Source organism: Taudactylus pleione, unplaced genomic scaffold (genome assembly GCF_031769625.1).
Source record: "Taudactylus pleione unplaced genomic scaffold, aTauple2 ptg000624l, whole genome shotgun sequence".
Taxonomy (NCBI): domain Eukaryota; kingdom Metazoa; phylum Chordata; class Amphibia; order Anura; family Myobatrachidae; genus Taudactylus; species Taudactylus pleione.
The window spans coordinates 1218341-1236484 of NW_028285026.1; the positions used below are offsets into that span (position 1 = coordinate 1218341).

The 18144-nt window shown below is 46.2% G+C and overlaps 1 protein-coding gene across 1 annotated transcript in view; it reads left to right on the forward strand.

Annotated features, from left to right (window-relative positions):
- Window positions 1–18144, forward strand: part of LOC148479314 (pineapple eye protein-like) — a 74393-nt gene that overhangs the window by 965 nt on the left and 55284 nt on the right. Inside the window, exons 2-10 of the mRNA XM_088454633.1 lie at window positions 658–756; window positions 3555–3616; window positions 3840–3937; window positions 5229–5330; window positions 6218–6342; window positions 7123–7282; window positions 7560–7666; window positions 10138–10254; window positions 11459–11595. Coding sequence (XP_088310759.1) covers window positions 658–756; window positions 3555–3616; window positions 3840–3937; window positions 5229–5330; window positions 6218–6342; window positions 7123–7282; window positions 7560–7666; window positions 10138–10254; window positions 11459–11595 — 1007 coding nt within the window. The remainder of the gene's footprint in view (window positions 1–657; window positions 757–3554; window positions 3617–3839; window positions 3938–5228; window positions 5331–6217; window positions 6343–7122; window positions 7283–7559; window positions 7667–10137; window positions 10255–11458; window positions 11596–18144) is intronic.

An 18144-nucleotide genomic window follows, 5' to 3' on the forward strand; every position in this document is an offset into this window, starting at 1 on the left:
CGTGTCAGTAAGCGGTGTGTGGCTGTGTCCGTGTCAGTAAGCGGTGTGTGGCTGTGTCCGTGTCAGTAAGCGGTGTGTGGCTGTGTCCGTGTCAGTAAGCGGTGTGTGGCTGTGTCCGTGTCAGTAAGCGGTGTGTGGCTGTGTCCGTGTCAGTAAGCGGTGTGTGGCTGTGTCCGTGTCAGTAAGCGGTGTGTGGCTGTGTCCGTGTCAGTAAGCGGTGTGTGGCTGTGTCCGTGTCAGTAAGCGGTGTGTGGCTGTGTCCGTGTCAGTAAGCGGTGTGTGGCTGTGTCCGTGTCAGTAAGCGGTGTGTGGCTGTGTCCGTGTCAGTAAGCGGTGTGTGGCTGTGTCCGTGTCAGTAAGCGGTGTGTGGCTGTGTCCGTGTCAGTAAGCGGTGTGTGGCTGTGTCCGTGTCAGTAAGCGGTGTGTGGCTGTGTCCGTGTCAGTAAGCGGTGTGTGGCTGTGTCCGTGTCAGTAAGCGGTGTGTGGCTGTGTCCGTGTCAGTAAGCGGTGTGTGGCTGTGTCCGTGTCAGTAAGCAGTGACAGCGTCAGTAAGGAGGGGAGGCAGGAGGGGCGTGGGCATATAATAGGTTAGACAGGAATATATATGAAGTCACTGCTTTTCCTTTAGATAACTTGTTTTGTTTTCTTACATTACAGCCTCCAGCCTCAGAGAGCCCGTCTGGACCACAGCCGTATAGCGGTGAGGTCACACAGCAGATGTAGCAGCACCACCTTAGATCCAACTTATCTGGACAAGTAAGTCAGAACCAGAGACTGCTCTGGTCACACAGGGGGCATGTGATAGAAATGCTAGCGGGCAGGGGCTGGCATGTGAGAACCTCTGGTTTGCAGGTGGTGACATGTGAAGGCCATGGGTAGGGCATGGGGCTCGCTGGGGTTACATTGGAGTGTTGTGTGTAGGGTGCAGGGCACACTGGAAACCTGTGGGTGTGGTGTGGGTCACTCTGTAGGACATGGGGTACACTGGAGTTCTGTTCATGGAGCAGATAGTAACAAACTTCAGCGTCCCATCAGAAGAACATAATTTCCCTTCTAGCCCCAACGGAGCAGCAGCAGCAGCACTGAGGAGAGGTCAGGGAGCGCAGCATATATCAGCATAGCTAAACTGCGTCACCTAACTCTTAGGTGCGGATTCTGTACTACTACAGAACAAACAAGCATCTGCTCCAGGCCCAGGGTGCAGCCTTTCAGGGCGCACGAGAGATGCAGCCGCTTCATTGCTGCACCTTGCCAACTTAATAAAAAAAAGATTGGACCACTGACCTGGCTCCAGTTTTCCCGTGGGACCCTTCCCCCCTGCTGAGCCAACCTGTCTGCCACCTCGGAAGTCAGCAAATTTGGTACACAGGCTTATTGCAGAGTATGATGTGAATGTAATAGAGTACATGGGGCTACACTAAGTGGTAATAACTTCAGAAAGAAAACTTTAAGTTTATGGACTTGCCCTGATTTATCTTTGCTTATCATTACAAGGAGTCACTATTGCCCCAGAATGACTCTCTTGAGAGAACTAGTGATCCGGGCAGCAGATACATGTGCGCAGAGAAATATGGGGCCCAGTACAGAGGAATTAGGCTGTATTTCTGGCCACAGCGGGCCCCCAGGCAGTCCGTCCTCTGATGGAGCCCCTGCATGTGCATGATGGAGATCCTGTGTCAGATCTCTGACCTGCCATGGTTATGCAAATCAGTGATGTCACAGTGGCCAGTGATGTCATAACACAGGACAGCCAGTGAGGCTCACCCTCAGCATAGACTTGCATTATAGTTACAGAATCCTAGCAAGTTGCATCGTTTTTATTATAAAGCACATTTTCTCTAATTTTACTACTGGAGAAGCATCTGGGAGACTGTAAGACTAAATGTGAGGCGTCATGGCCTCGTCTAGGTAAGTGACTGGTTGTGTTGTGTTTTTAAAAATAGGGATTTCCTTGTTACAAATGTAATATTTATGATCAAATTTACAATTATATGGAACACCAATTATAGCTAATTTATTTCACTAAGGACATCAATACTGTGACTAATTGCACAAACATTGATAGCATCCAAAATTTATTAACTTATAATTGTGCTTCAGATTCTTTGAAACATAAGTCGAGATGCTTTAATGTTTCACTGTTTGTTTGTTTTTGTGGGGATTGTTATTACTATTATGTGTTGTAATAGTTTTTTTTTATTGAAACACCAAAGAAAATTACAATTACAAATTTTGTTTTAAAAAAAAAATAGAATATCACATCAATCCATTACATAATAGCATATCATAGAATTGTTTTTTTTCTTTTTCATATGAAACCACTTCAATTATTTTAATATTACTAAACAAGCATTCTCATCCTCTACACCAGGCCTGGACTGTGGCAGGGCATGCTGGAACTTGTAGTTTTACAACAGCTGGAGAGCCACATGCTGGCTCTACACAAACTTCTTTAATGTAGTTGTCTCTAAGATAAGTCTGGAAACGCACCAGTCCTCATCCTCCTCATTATAAACTGTCCAATCCGCTTATAAAGCTAAATTCAAAATGATCCAAGGAAACAATTTGTTCTGTTTTGTTATTGTCATGTTGGAATATTAGGAACAGTTTTATGCGGTATCAAAATTCTGTTCTTACGGGCCAATGTAATAGTCTTCATTCTAGCACCCTGCATCTGTCACAGCCCGTGCCGTTCCTCTTTCCTGCCTGGGCTGTCGCTCTCTGCTCTGGTGCTTCTAGCACACTCAGCTGATGCAGCACACTGCCGAGATACAGACCAGAGTGTGCTAGAATGAAGACGAATGTAATCTGAGCTGCAGAATATATGCCTTATTACTGCAAACCCATTACCAATATCACTGTAATAATGTATATAGATAATAACAGTAACATTACTGTATATTGGCATAAATGCATCGACTGCAGACGGCATGGGGTGACGCTGTGCACCGACTGCAGATGGCATGGGGTGATGCTGTGCACCGACTGCAGACGGCATGGGGTGATGCTGTGCACTGACTGCAGGCGGCATGGGGTGACGCTGTGCACCGACTGCAGACGGCATGGGGTGATGCTGTGCACCGACTGCAGACGGCATGGGGTGACGCTGTGCTCCGTCTGCAGACGGCATGGGGTGACGCTGTGCTCTGACTGCAGGTGGCATGGGGTGACGCTGTGCACCGACTGCAGACGGCACGGGGTGACGCTGTGCACCGACTGCAGGCGGTCACCCACAGCTATGCGAGAGGCCAGGAGGCCGCTCCAAAAATAAAAAAAAAATGCCCTGATTCAGAGCGAGCGCTCTTTCAGAGCATCCGGCTCTGAATCAGGGCCTCAGTACCGCCGCGTTCCAGCTCACTTTAACCCCTGCTTATCTGGTCCCATAAAACTAGCTACATTGTCCACAAAGGTAATTTTATACAGCAGCAGCACCTTGAGATCCACTTCTACTAAAGCACCAGCTCACAGAATAGATTACATATGACATATACATAAAGGAGGATTATTATTTGCACTTATAATTCACAATTGTGTTTTTCCATCTCTATCTTTAGTAAGAGAAAGCGGAAGACAAATAGAGATTCGGCATCAAGCTCATCGCTAGAAGCCGATCCAGGTAAGACAGGAGCCAGAAGTCTTTATACACCTTCAGTAATATACCTGTAATTATGACATAGAGTAAAGCTGGGTACACACCTGGCCGAGCATCGCTCTCTCTACTCTCTGTCTCACAGCTACATTCCCTCACCTATCTTGCATGTACTTGTTCTGGATTAATGTGTGATTTGTGTTTTGTATGAAGAACACACCATACATAACGTCTTGCCTCGCTTCCACAGCATGCATTTTCTGTGCTCGTACAGAGAATGACGTGCCCAAGTATGGAGAGCTGCTGCGTAACGCCAAGGAGAAGCTGACCGTCCACCACTACTGCCTGGTAAGTATGGAAAGTGATGATGCATCAGTTATAGCAGCTGATATCAGCCTGTTACACACTAAGGTGCAGATTTATCACACTCTGCAATATTTATGCAACTGTGATAATCATTCTGTCCTATGGGCCTGATTCAGCTTGGAACGCAAGTCTGCGGACGCACACGCACCCTGACGATGTTTGCGTTCTGCGCATGCGTATGCATCACAGTGCGAGAACCGGCCGCTTCGATCGGGAAGTGATCGCAGTGAGCACGCAGTCTCATCGCTCAGTGATTAACAGGAAGTGACCGGTTTTGGTGGGGGTGGAGAGAGGGGGGTGGCCGTAGGAACGCATGCGTGCCAGTGCGTTTGAACGCCGTTACAGGGGCGTGCATAATGAAGCCCCAGGGACGGCCTACGCAGCCTGAGCTCTAGATACCGACAGGAAGTTTAGCAATTTCTGAGTCAGGTCAGCTCTACGACAACTGTGCGTCTGGGTCCGATGTTACTCTGTTACCGATGTTTTCGCAGACTACCAAAGGTATTGCGGATGAAAGTATTGGGAAGTGGGCGGCTTACTGAAGTGGGCGGCATTTGAGTATAGTGCTGCGATCGCATTGCGAATGCATTCATTAGCATATTTTCACGAAGGCCGGGTGCATGCGATTGCAGACTTGCGATCCATCCTGAATCAGGCCCTATATTCGCAAGGTAATAATGTAAATGTTTACTCATATGTATCAATCTCCTCTTCCGGGAGGGCAGTGCCGATAAGAGCCCAGTCACGGTAAGCCTTTGAAGCAGAGAGATAGCTTGTGGGTGTTTGGGCAGGGATGTAGAGAGCCAAGCCCAGGGGAAAGGGGTGTGGCCTAATTGTGGGAGGTGTGGCTATGCCCCCTTAGGTTTAAAAAAAAAAAAAAAAAAATTTTGCCGGGCTGGGGAGGGTGGCGCTGTGAGCCCCTCAGCCTAGCGCAAAGCCACGGGAGGGGGCGATCAGTGTGATAGCTCCCCCCACATAAAGGCAACAAATTGTTATACCAAATGAAACCATATATTTTCAGTTAAATAAAATGGTGACATTTTTTTTAAAAAATATATATTTTGATTTAATTTTTAACTTTAGGCATTAAATATTATTGGAGCCCTCCCCTAAGGATATGTAGTGATCTGTGCAGTTTCATTAACATGCTAAGTGCATAAAACATGATAAAACTATATTGGAGCATATGTTAGATATACAAGTCTTCCTAATTGTTATAGATAATGCAGCAGTGGTGACAGCCATAAGTACATCTCCCCTCTCTCCTATCCAGTTACTATCCAGCGGTGTGCTGCAGAGGGGCAGTGACAGGCAAGGCTTCTATGGCTTCCTGTACCCAGACGTGCGGAAGGCAGCCAGCCGGGCGGCAGAGCAGGTGAGGAGCTGATCGTGGCGATACTTTCTAATGTTTATGTGACCGGTGCTAAGGAAGTCACCAGAGAACTGAATGACACATATTGGGCCTAATTGGGAGTTTATTCTATTCCCTGATAATCCACAGAGAATAAAATAAACAGCTTTATGACGCCGCAGTGAGAACGGCTCCGCCTGGTGCCGCGGTGCAGAATGACTGTGGAACTGTAGTGACCAGGAAGGTCAAAAGCCACTCAGCCAATCAGAAGTGTTTTCCCAAGGTGGCCGACAGATTCTGGGGAGTCTTATTTATATAAAATGTTTGGGTTTATGGACCTAATTCAGAGGTGGATGCATTACAGGTGTGGGCTATTGTTTTTTTTACTGCTCATGGGTTCTGATGGTTTACCGACTGTGGTCGTAGTGAGTATTTGGATGCAGAGCAGACAGTGGGTGCTTGTGGAAAGAAACAGGGGAGGAGGTGGGGATTGTAGCTAGTCTAACGCAATTGCCCAAATAGTCTTTGGGGGCAGATAAACGATGCCGCCTGTCAGCGGTAATGCAGATCTTTTTGCTTCCTCGAGCCAGTGTGCTGCTAAATGCACATGTGTGATCCAGCTTGCCGGCTCCTGCATGCACAGAGGACTGGAAGCTCAGACATGCACTTGCACTTCACTAAAATAAGAAAAAAAGAAAGAAAAATGATTAAAGTGCCATAGCTCTCTCTGTAGGACGGCCGATCGGCAGCAGCAGCTATGATTGGAAGCCTTAGAGGAGCTATATACAGTGACTGTTCTATTATTAGGAAGTAAAGGAGTCTATAACAAAGGTTATTTATAGTGGGGGACCTATTTACACTCATTGTACGTGTTTTGCTCAGTATTGTCGTTTGTCAATCCCGTTTTGCAGCCCTGCACAGTGTGCAAGAGGACGGGCGCCTCCATACGCTGCAGCAGGAAGAGCTGCGCTGAGACCGTGCACTTCCCCTGTGGCCAGGAAAAGGAATTTATATTCCAGTACTTCAAGGAGTTTCCGTGAGTAATCCATTTGCTTCCAGGTGTATAGGGCTCAATTCAGATCCGCTTGCTAGATGCGTTCGCACATGGCTGGCGTATGCAAATCCGGCAAGGCAGGCGATGGCACGGCAAGGCATTAGCACGTCCACTATGGGGGTCATTCAGACCCACTCGCGAGCGGCAGTATGCTCGCAAGTGGGTTGATGTTCCCCACTGCGCATGCGCACGACGGAGGGAGCTCCGTTGTGCGCATGCGCGAGACCCGGCGAGCGACGGGCTTTCCATCGCTCGGGGTCTCGCACCAAAGGGGGCGTGCTGTCGATGTTGATTGACAGCACGCCCCCTTTGGTGGGCGTGCCTGCCAGATGGAGGCGTTCCCATGGGAACGCCTACCGTCTGAAGCCGGCCCCACTGACATCACTAGTGATGTCAGTGGGAGTGATTTTGGCTCTGATAGAGCCAAAATCACTCCTGGGCTTGCGGCTGGGAAACCCGACCGCAGGGTTTCCCTCGCAAATCCGATGGTCGCGATGGTCAAGACCATCGCGATCATCTTATTGCGCGCTCGTATATGCTGTGGGTGGTGACCCACAGCTATACGAGCGTCCAGGAGGATGCTCCATTTTAATGGAGGAGGGCCCTGATTCAGAGCGAGCGCTCTGGTCAGAGCGTCCGGCTCTGAATCAGGGCCTATGTCTTGGCGTGCGTTCGCGCTGTGTATGTATGTATGTTCCGTTACAGTGGGGTTTTTTGTTTGAACTTCTCACAATCTATTCTGTAATATTTGTTTCCCTGCAGATCATTTTGCCCAAGGCATCGGCCAGTTCAGAAGGCTGCGGCACAGGACGGAGTAAGTGCCTGTACCATCTGCCTGGAGGAGCTGACCCCCGCCCCTGCATATGATGTGATTAAGACCCCCTGCTGCAAAAACACCTGGCTCCACAGGGCTTGCCTGCAGGTGAGCTATGGCTTTACTATTTACTCCTCACTATCGGAATCACCGGGAGGAGGCCAACCAGGAGAGAGCCGAGGCATGACGGCCAATGGAATGGAGGGTTTGAGGCTGATCCCGGTGTCCGCTCTCTGTATATGAAGGATTATGGCGAATGCGGCCTGACGTTAGGCTGGTCGGTTTGTCCTCGCTCGTCAGCTCTTGTGCAGGACATTAGCTTTATGACTGTAGATATATATATATATATATATTTGGTATTTCATCGGAACTTCTTACATTACAGATGCAGGCATTAAACGCAGGGAAGTATTTCCTGAAGTGCCCCATATGCCAGAACATGGCGAGTTTCCAGCAGGAGATGCTGCGAATGGGAATTTACATTCCCCACAGGTATATGTAACAATTGTATTTATCTAGAACATAGACTCCAGCTCCATCACAGAGGCTTTGCCGGATCTCTCGCTCTGTCACATAGCTGTATGCATGTGCCAACCGGGGGCATTTTAAGAATGGAGGGGGCCCATGTGAGGATTTCTGTGAGCCCCCTCCCCCTGAAAAAAAAAATGGCACTGGCGCATGCACAGAACATCACAAACAATCTGGAGAATCCCCTGCGCATGCGCAGTAATCTGGCGTTATATCCGTACATGTGGCGCAGATGCCATGTTTCTGGGGATCGCTTCTGGAACACGGTGCTGGCTGCATTTTTTGAAAGCTATCAATGGAATAATGGGGCGAACGGCATCAGTACGGCTCTGAGACAAGTCTGTTGCATCCGTCGTTGTAACTACCAAAGTGCCTTCTCTTTGGAAGCTTACACACCATGCTCCAGCTTGCACACTTCTATCATAGCTGAAAGCCTTCTGGCTTCTTCCTACAGCCATAATTAATAGCCAGCCAGGTGTGCAATGGCCGTGAGGTTTTTATATAGTCACAGTGCTGGACACTCAGTGCCAGGCCCAGTTTCCTTGGCCAGGTCTGTAGATTTGGACACATTGAGACAAATTTATGTGTGGAGGATACCAAGGACCTGGCACAATGTCCAAATATAATGTATTATTTCTGCCATCTGTATTAGTCGGGGGAGGCCCATGTAGATGTCAGTTTCTGCCTGATAATATTGCTGTGTGTCTGGCAAGGCTTGGAAAGGACATCAGTGGTTCCCAAACTTAACTTTCTTGGATCATGGCCCCCTTACTGTCTCAGTATTGTATTGCGGCACCCCTAGGCCAAGGAATAGATTCAATTAGCGTCGAGGTTCTGTTGGAAATTCTAATGCTAATGTAATACTAGCAAAAGCAAGTGAGGTTATATAACAATAATAACCTCTTATGTGTGCATAAGACATATAGACAGACAGACGTACATACCTGCAGGGTCACACATAGACACATACATTACATACAGACAGACAGGGTCACACATAGACACATACATTACATACAAACAGACAGGGTCACGCATAGACACATACATTACATACAGACAGGCAGGGTCACGCATAGACACATACATTACATACAGACAGGCAGGGTCACATATAGACACATACATTACATACAGACAAGCAGGGTCACACATAGACACATACATTACATACAGACAGGCAGGGTCACATATAGACACATACATTACATACAGACAAGCAGGGTCATATATAGTGACATGCATTACATACAGACAGGCACGGTTATATATAGAGACATATATTACATACAGACAGGCAGGGTCACGCATAGACACATACATTACATACAGACAGGCAGGGTCATGCATAGACACATACATTACATACAAACAGGCAGGGTCATGCATAGACACATACATTACATACAGACAGGCAGGGTCACGCATAGACACATACATTACATACAGACAGGCAGGGTCACATATAGACACATACATTACATACAGACAAGCAGGGTCATATATAGTGACATGCATTACATACAGACAGGCACGGTTATATATAGAGACATATATTACATACAGACAGGCAGGGTCACGCATAGACACATACATTACATACAGACAGGCAGGGTCATGCATAGACACATACATTACATACAGACAGGCAGGGTCACACATAGACACATACATACATACATACCTGCAGGGTCACGCATAGACACATACATTACATACAGACAGGCAGGGTCACATATAGACACATACATTACATACAGACAAGCAGGGTCATATATAGAGACATGCATTACATACAGACAGTCACGGTCATATATAGAGACATATATTACATACAGACAGGCAGGGTCACTCATAGACAAATACATTACATACAGACAGACAGGGTCATATATAGAGACATACATTACATACAGACAGACAGGGTCACACATAGACACATACATTACATACAGACAGGGAGGGTCACACTCAGGTACCTCTCACCTTGATGTGGAGCCATTCGCTCCTTCCTCCATGCTGCCAGGACATGCCGCTGTAGTTGCGCCCTCTTCTGGGGTCAGAAAAGCATGTGCTGGGCTCCATCAATCACAGCTCAACACAGGCTCCTCTGACCCTGGAGCCTCACCATAGAGCAGCAGGAAGGAAGGACCAGAGCTGCTGCTTTGCATCTCCCACCACCATCTGGCCCTTCCCTAATGCGGTTCTCCCACAGTCAGGAGTACCGCATGGTCCCAGAGAGTGGCTGGGGGAGAACGCCCGGCGGCAGGCAGGCTCGGGCCTGCGCGGCACTCCTGTAAGTTCCCTGTGACTCGATAGGGCCCAATGATGCACAGTTTGGGAAATGCTGGACTAGATGAAACAGACAGAATAAAGCGCTGTAATGTCACATTGATTAATTACATCAGCGATATTACCTCACATTAACCTTTCAGAGATGCATCCTGGGAACTGGAGAACAACGCCTTCGGAGAACTGCTGCAGGTCCACCAACAGTGTGACGCGGATCCCTGCCGCTGCGACCGTGGAAGAACTCACAGTGAGAGCAGCAGGTAAAACTTTTTGCATTTTATTTATTAAGGGCTGCCAGTGTGCTATGGCCCAGCAGCAGCCCCTGGGAAGGTTCCCCTGCTCATTCCGCATGATTAATGTGGCCGAGACTCGTAAATAGGCCCCTACGTTTATTAGCTAAGGATCTACTGGGTGTTTGCGTAATATCTGTGACGGTGTATTTACTAAGAGGCTGATATCTTTCACATTTACTGTGCGCTTACTAAAAGGCCGACACTAAGAACCTGGCTACTATAATTGTTTTCTGTTATTATATATGTTTTGGGATGGGTACAGGATGCGCCGGGATACTGAACGTATCCCATATTTTATATGTGTTGTGAATCTATTATGTATTCAATAAATTGTATTATTGGAATCTTTATCAGAGATTTCCCAGTACCTTAGATTTTCTTGACAGCGCTGCCCACTTTGTTATTGGTTTCACCCCACACTTACCTGCTCCTCCGTCTCTTTCTTCTTCCACTGCCCTATAATTCTGTTCTTCTCTTTATCGTGCTTCACTGTGCTGGTTGGGCGGCTCAGAGGCTTCTCTTCCCGGCTGCTCTTCTATTCGGCACCAGAGACATATTATGATATCCCATGCCCACAATATAAAAGAATGAGGGGAGCAGGGTGGCATTTTATCCATTGTGCCGGGTGGCGTATCAACCATTGTGTTGGTGGCGTATCAACCATTGTGTGGGTGGCATATCAGCTGTTACAGTGTCGCAGCCACTGGCACTGTAACATAGCATTTTGCATACAGATACACCCGCTGTCACACACAGAATATAGGCATGCCGCATATCATTTTAATCAGCAGAATTTGCTTGTGCGTCCTACTCCCATCACTGTTTGATTAAGATGCATTTGAAGGTAAAAAAAACTGCATGAAAATACGCTCAGCACTACAGAGTCGTGCCATGGCATGGCGCGACAAGAGGGGCACGCAAGGAGGCTAGATGTATTTGGACACAAATGTATAATATAATATAACTCCCCTACAAATTGGGAAATGTTTGCTGTAGAATTGCTGACATGTATACATTCTTATAAGCTGCCAAATTGCTTAATCCTCTCTAGAATACAATAAAACATTTAGTATCTTAGGGGCTATTTCTTCCCGTAGCGAAATGCTCCATCGCTGAGATTTATAGCTCCAGCTGTAGGGAAGAGATTTATCCTCTGTGTCTCCTCTTTCAGTGAATGGTGTCTAATTCGGTGTCACTGCTGTGGGTCTGCGGGAACCCACCTCGCCTGCTCAGCCCTGAGATCTGCTGAGAGCACATGGACCTGTGCCGAGTGTGCCGCCATTCTGGAGAAGCCGGAGGATGTTGATGGTAAGTACTTTCCCCGGTCATTTGTCACGTATTACTAGGTAGTACAGTATCTAACATCATACCTTATATTTCACTTACGTGGTAGAATGAGACATTAGTGAAAACTATCTTTAAGTTACCATTCTTGGGTTATTGCCGCTGTAGTGTAATTTTATGTGTGGCCCTTTTCATGTTACAGTAGCCTTAGCCAACCTGCGACTTGTAGGACACAGGGTACGTCCGTCCACATAAACATATCGCTAACAATGGTGGATCTCTTTCTGGTTGCAGAGTCATTGGCAGAGGCATCTGTGGTGATAGCATCAACGAGCAGAGCAAATCCTCCGCCTGCAGTAACACCAGGAGAGAGCTGTGCCCGGACGAGGGGGCATCCTTCAGTAACACCAGGAGAGACCTGCGCCCGGGTGAGGGGTTACAAATTGATAACATCCAGGAGGACCAGAAAAACACCATTGTAGGGTGCTAAACCCAGAACCTGGGGGCCCAGGTGGAGACAAAATGCCTCATGATCCACTTCCTACCTGTCGTACACATCCTGCAGGAACAGAGAACTGTGTGGATCCGTGCAGTGTCTCTCACTCTCGTCCCCATATACACATCAGTGGAATTAGAGCAATTAAATATCTTTTGCTTTCCAAACCAAGTAAAGAGAAAATTCTTTTTATATAATATTTTAGTAGAGGATTACAAATCAGCAATATTGATATCAGCCATGCCTAAGGCTTCAATCAAAAGGCTCTCATTCACATAGCTTCAGGGCATAACGGTGGGTTTCGTTCCTGAAGAAGTGAATAGTTATACCACATAACCAATTGAGTGAGTACAAATTAACACACTTTAAGTACAAGTAACAAACATACAAAGTATACAGTATACTTTTGTCTATGTGTTCAGATGACACCGGTGATTCATTATCTTCAATATAAGATGTTGTTCATGTTAATTTGGGGAGCCCTCGTTTCACAATGCCCAGGTCTTTCAATTTACATTGCAGACACTTTACTGCAGTCTCAGGTCCATGCACGAGCCGAAGAGCCTTTGTCTAGGTCTTGATTTATATACCATAGTCTGGGTGTTTGATTTTCCAGATATTAAGCCCATATTAGTTACATACTGGGTATCAAGCACTGATTGGTACAACATAGCATGGACCATTCTTATCTCTTGCACATGCTCAGTAAGCACTAAGATATACTCAGGACAAAGAAATACAGTTATGACGTGTCCTAGAATGTCTGGAGTTACACTATCTCAAAGCCCCTCTTTGTCTATAGAATATGGACATCACTGTCAGTAACCCATAATGCTTAGCATCTCTACACATCTTACAATGGTTATTCTATTGCAATGTGGCTAACTGTCTACAACTAACACCATATAAGGTCTTAAGGGCTCATTATACATTTCTGCTAATGACAGGTACAAGTAGGCCCCTCAATATATGTCTTATCCTACCCCAAAGTTGAATCTGACCAGTCTATGCATAGACTAGAACTACATGAATACAATCTTTTTTCAAACCTCAATGGGGCCTAGCACAGGTTGTGTATTACAACTTATATATCTATGTAGAAATTAATTATTTAACCCACTGGTTACACTTCAGTCCTGCTATTTATCCTGTACTTGTGCCTATCAATTACATATTCAAATGAGTTTTAATTAAAGACTGTTGCTTTTAATCAGACATTATAAATATAAGTGGTTGGCACGGTTCCTGGCATCCTCCCATCAGTTATGGATTGGTTGATGGATCCCTGCAGTGTTCTGGAAATCAATTCATCAGTGAATGTTATCAAAGGGGATTGTGTTAATCTGTGCTGCTGCCACGTTTATGTGGACTTTCTCCAAGTTATCTGAGACCGCAATAACTGGTGACAGATGGACCTTAATATCTCTAGCCTGCGATATTCATATAGCAAGGTGGGCAGTATCTTTTAGCATTATCATCTATGATCCGCCAGCTCAGGAAGCATCTGTGAGCCTGTAGATTACAATCGACACGAAATAAGAAACAACATGTTATATAACGTGACCTCTTGGCATTCTGACATCTTCGATAAGTTAAACACATATATATTTCTTTAATTGTGCATTTTCTATATGCAGAGGGTTCTGACAGCGCACTGCCGCTGCCATAATGCTTCTGTGCCATCTATACCCAGAATCTACTTCGCCTACCATTTGCTAATGAGAGGTGAGGTGCTATTTTCATTGGAGTCTGACAGGGAGAGGTGAGGCAGCAACAAGGTCAGCCTCCCCTCTGACTATCAGAAACTGCCTGGAGCACAGGACAGGGCATGCCACAGGCAAAAATACTGCACTGAAAAAGATGAGTGGCAGCTCAGTTCTGCAGTAAACCGATGGTGAGTCAGCAGAATTTCTAGAATCAAATGGAGATAGAACAAGCGCCTGATAGTGTAGCAAAAAAGCTAATTTCACATCAGAATGGGCATAACTGCATATGATAATGTATTGGTAATAACATGTATATTTCCCTCTTGTACAGTTGTATGTAATAATCCTTTGTATAGCGTTATTCTAGGGTCTAATCAGCATGAGGTCTGGTGTGTGGAAAGGTGACAAAACCCCTCTTGACTAGTCCCCTTTGAAGCTGGGAAAGTGAGGATGTAAGAAGGTCTGTCTTCCTAAAACAGTCATTAAGAGCCCTGTGTTCTGTTTGAGGACAGTGATCAAAAGAATGGATGGACCAGGGAGACACTCAGTCTCTAGAGGTGTGAATCTCACCTAGTCACTGAGCATGTTTATTGACCCAGGCCTGTTCCCCAAACTTCAAATAGAGCTGAGTGTGTAGTTAAAGAACCCCTGCTCAGGTGGCCAGGAAACCCTGAGCTTCAGCCAGCTAAACAATCCACTGAGCTAAAAAGGGTAAAATCATCTCGAGGGAGGGGGTGAGGGGGGTGCCTGGAAAAATAGGTATAAATATGTGAGTCAACCCTGACCCATTGGTTTATCCTGCACGAGGCTATCGAAGGATATAGATGATCCAGAGTTCGTCACTGGGAAGGCCTCGTCCCAGAACCGTTTAATCTGCCATGACCCGAATGGTAAACTTGGCACATAAGCTTTGAAAACCTTCTTCATTTAAACATTAATTTTAGTTGTGGATCTGTGTTTTTATGACCCAAGGCCTCATATGGCTCATGTTACCTATTTTTCAAAGTATTGATAAATGTGTGTGCAGGTAAGAGCAGAAGCTTACCTTATGCCTTAGCATTATATTCTTCTGCTGGTGACAGTTACCAGGTTTAGTTAACCACACGTGCTGAGGTAACCTGTAATAGTCACGGGCGGCGATTCTCAGATTGGCGTATCTGGAGGGTCGGCCCGCAAGATCATGACAGATAGTTTAATATTATGGTTGAAAATCCTTTGATAATATGCGTACCAAATGTACACTTGTTCAAAAGCGTAACTGCAGGAGTTTAACTTTTCAGGTTTGGTACTCCTCCCAGAAGAGAATACTTCACTTATGAGAAGCCTCATATATCAATAAAAGATTTCTTCATAGCATAGTAGGTACATTTAAAAAATAGGAACAATACATACAGCATACAAGCTATATCATACAGAATAAAATAGCTTATCTGTGAATGAAGATGTGAGGGCATGGATGCCGTCCAATAGGATATCTCCTTTTGAGAAGCAAAAGTTCAGAAGATGAGGCAAACAAGGCGGTAGATCCAAAAAACAAAGATGTATTCAGCTTGTCATCCCACCATTTATCAGTCTGAAGTATCACTACTCAGTAAAGGATTGATGTTTGCCCTCACACAGAAACCCAATACATTTAAAATGTTTATCAATTTGAACACATTTGCCAGGAAATTAACACTTATAAGACATTTTGCATAGAAGTAAACGGCCATAATAACTAATTATAACAACTTCTCTAAATTAGGATACTCAGTCACTCCGAGAGAAACGGGGCTGATGCCCTAACGTGTGAACCATGGCAATCGTGCAGCAGCTTAGGGGGCACTTAGCTTAAACTACTAGTACGAGATCTGCACATGCATAGTTTGTAACATGGACGTGTGAAGATCTCGCTCCATAGGAGTTGTACATAAACCCAATGAGGTCCATAGTATCCTATACAAGTTTGACAGAAATCTTTAATTTTTCTAACAGTTTCTTTTGCTTACATAAAAAAAAGACATTTATAGGATGTTTGTCTCCAGCTGTTCAGTTCTACGTCACATTGTTCAGTATGGTAATAAATGTCATTACTTAAAGTAAGATAATATTGCTCTACTCAGTTCTTCCAAAAAACATACAACCTTGCTCTACTTATTTCTTAAAAAATAGCACTGTAATATGAATGTTCTGTCCTGGGTCTTGCTATGGGAAGTAGTTATGTTGCGGCCGCCGGTCACAATCCCGACGGCAGAATGCCGGCTAGGGATTCATGATAGGCGCAGAAATACCAACGCCTATCATAATCCCGATGCCTGAATCCAGAACGATGCATGCCCGAATGAGGTAAGTCCGGGGCGCCCATCCTGTTAGCCGCGGCGGGGAAGGGTTAGGTTTAGTGCACTTAGCAGGGTTAGCATTAGGTTTTGGGGGAGAAAGGTTAGGGTTATGCACCCCTAGGGGGGAGGGTTAGGGTTAGATACCCTCAGGGAGAGATTAGGGTCAGGAACCCACCCCCGGGAGAGTTATGTTTAGTGAGTGGTAAGGGGGTGGTTAGGGTTAGGCGCACCCAGGGCCGGATTACTAATGGGGCGGGTGGAGCTACAGCTCCAGGCCCACCTTGAAAATAGGCCCACAGGATCCATTGAAGTGCAGGCAGTTTTGATAGGGAATAAAAAAAGAAAAAATACCTGTCATCGCTGTCTGCACTGCATTGGCAGGATCTGAAGCCCCGGGCCCCAGCCAGTCAACCCCTCTACCCACCCCACATCGGCAATCCAAAACTCCATCATCTGAGGCTCCACCCCCAGACCGTCTGAAGCTCCGCCCCTGGGTTATCAGAGTATCGTCTCCATGCAGTGTTAAGCTCCGCCCCCATACCGGCCGAAGCTCCGCCCCCTGTACTTCCTAGGGTTTCCATCTGCAGTAATGGCCCCTGTCATCCCCACCCACCTCCATTGATTGAGCTGACTGCTGGCATAGAAATTATGAGATGTCAGCCCTGCACAGGAGGGAAGGAGCTGTCACCAGCCATTAGGAGCAAGCAACCCACAGGTCGGTAAACTGGCACCTATGTATGTGTGTATATATTATATATATAATTATATATATATATATATTATATATATATATTTTTTTTATTATTATTATTTTTTTTCCCCCATGGTCTGGCACTCAACAATAAAGAACCTACAGCCAAGTGCCCTCCTGTCAGAAAAATCTACCTAGCAGAGGTGCGCCACTCTAATGCTGGGTGCACACTAGACGATATGTCGCCCGATCCGACAGATCGGGTCGACATTTCGTCCACATCACCCAGGATGTACCAGCTATGTCGTTGATGATGTGCGCTCCCATGCGTCGTCAGCGTCATTGCCTGTCAGACCTGCGTTAGCGGGGGCCATGCTGCCACTCGGCACCCGGCATCGGCAAATGTGTATGCCGGGACCCGTCACTAATGAGGTCAGTACACACTAGGCATCATCTTGTGTGTACCGGGTTTTAGCTTAAATAAAGATTTTCTGAGACTGAATGCAGTAGCAACATTTCAGTCTTTGGGGGCGATTCAATTGTTTTTTTGGGCGTGATAATTAATGAGCACCCAAATTGCTATTCAATTGTTCTGGGTGCTCATTAATTATCGCCCTCTTCGCCGTCTAAAAGACGAGGTTTAGCCGTCTAAAACGGCTAAACCAGTCTTAATTCCTGGTTCGGGCGCGCTATCTGCAGTTAGCGCGCCCTAACCAGGGTGTTTGAGACACATTTCTGCTGGCACCCTCATGAGTGAGTGCAGAAATGCTGGCGCCGGCGGCTATCGCGCCCTGACAGAGCAACAATTGAATTGCTCTGTAGGGCGTCTAAAAAAACAAGCCGCCAGCTAAACATATGAATTCCCCCCTTTGAGTCATAAAGACTGAAACGTTGACACTGAATCCAGTCTCAGAAAATGTTTAAGCTAAAGGCCCCCACCTTGCGATGCGACAGGGGATTCGAAGTCTGACATATCGGATGGTCCCCACACACGGAGGGATCGGGTTGCTGACCTCCTGATATGCTGGCTCCCCCCTCCCCCACCCACAAAGCGCTGCATGGGATAGTACATCGCATCCCCAGATCAACTGAACTTGCTGTAAGATCTGGGTGTGTGATGTACGACCCCACGGGAGCGCGCACTGGCCGATATCATACCCACACATGGTATGATATAGCAGCAATATCGAACCAATCATTCTGGTCGGCTGCTACATCGCACAATGTATGGGCACCTTAGCAGTGCCACACCTCTGCTCTGTATAGAGAGAAAGAGATATAATGTGTATATATAGAGTATATATATATGTGTCTGTGTGTGTGTATATATATATATATATATCGGTTAGTATGCAGAGCCAT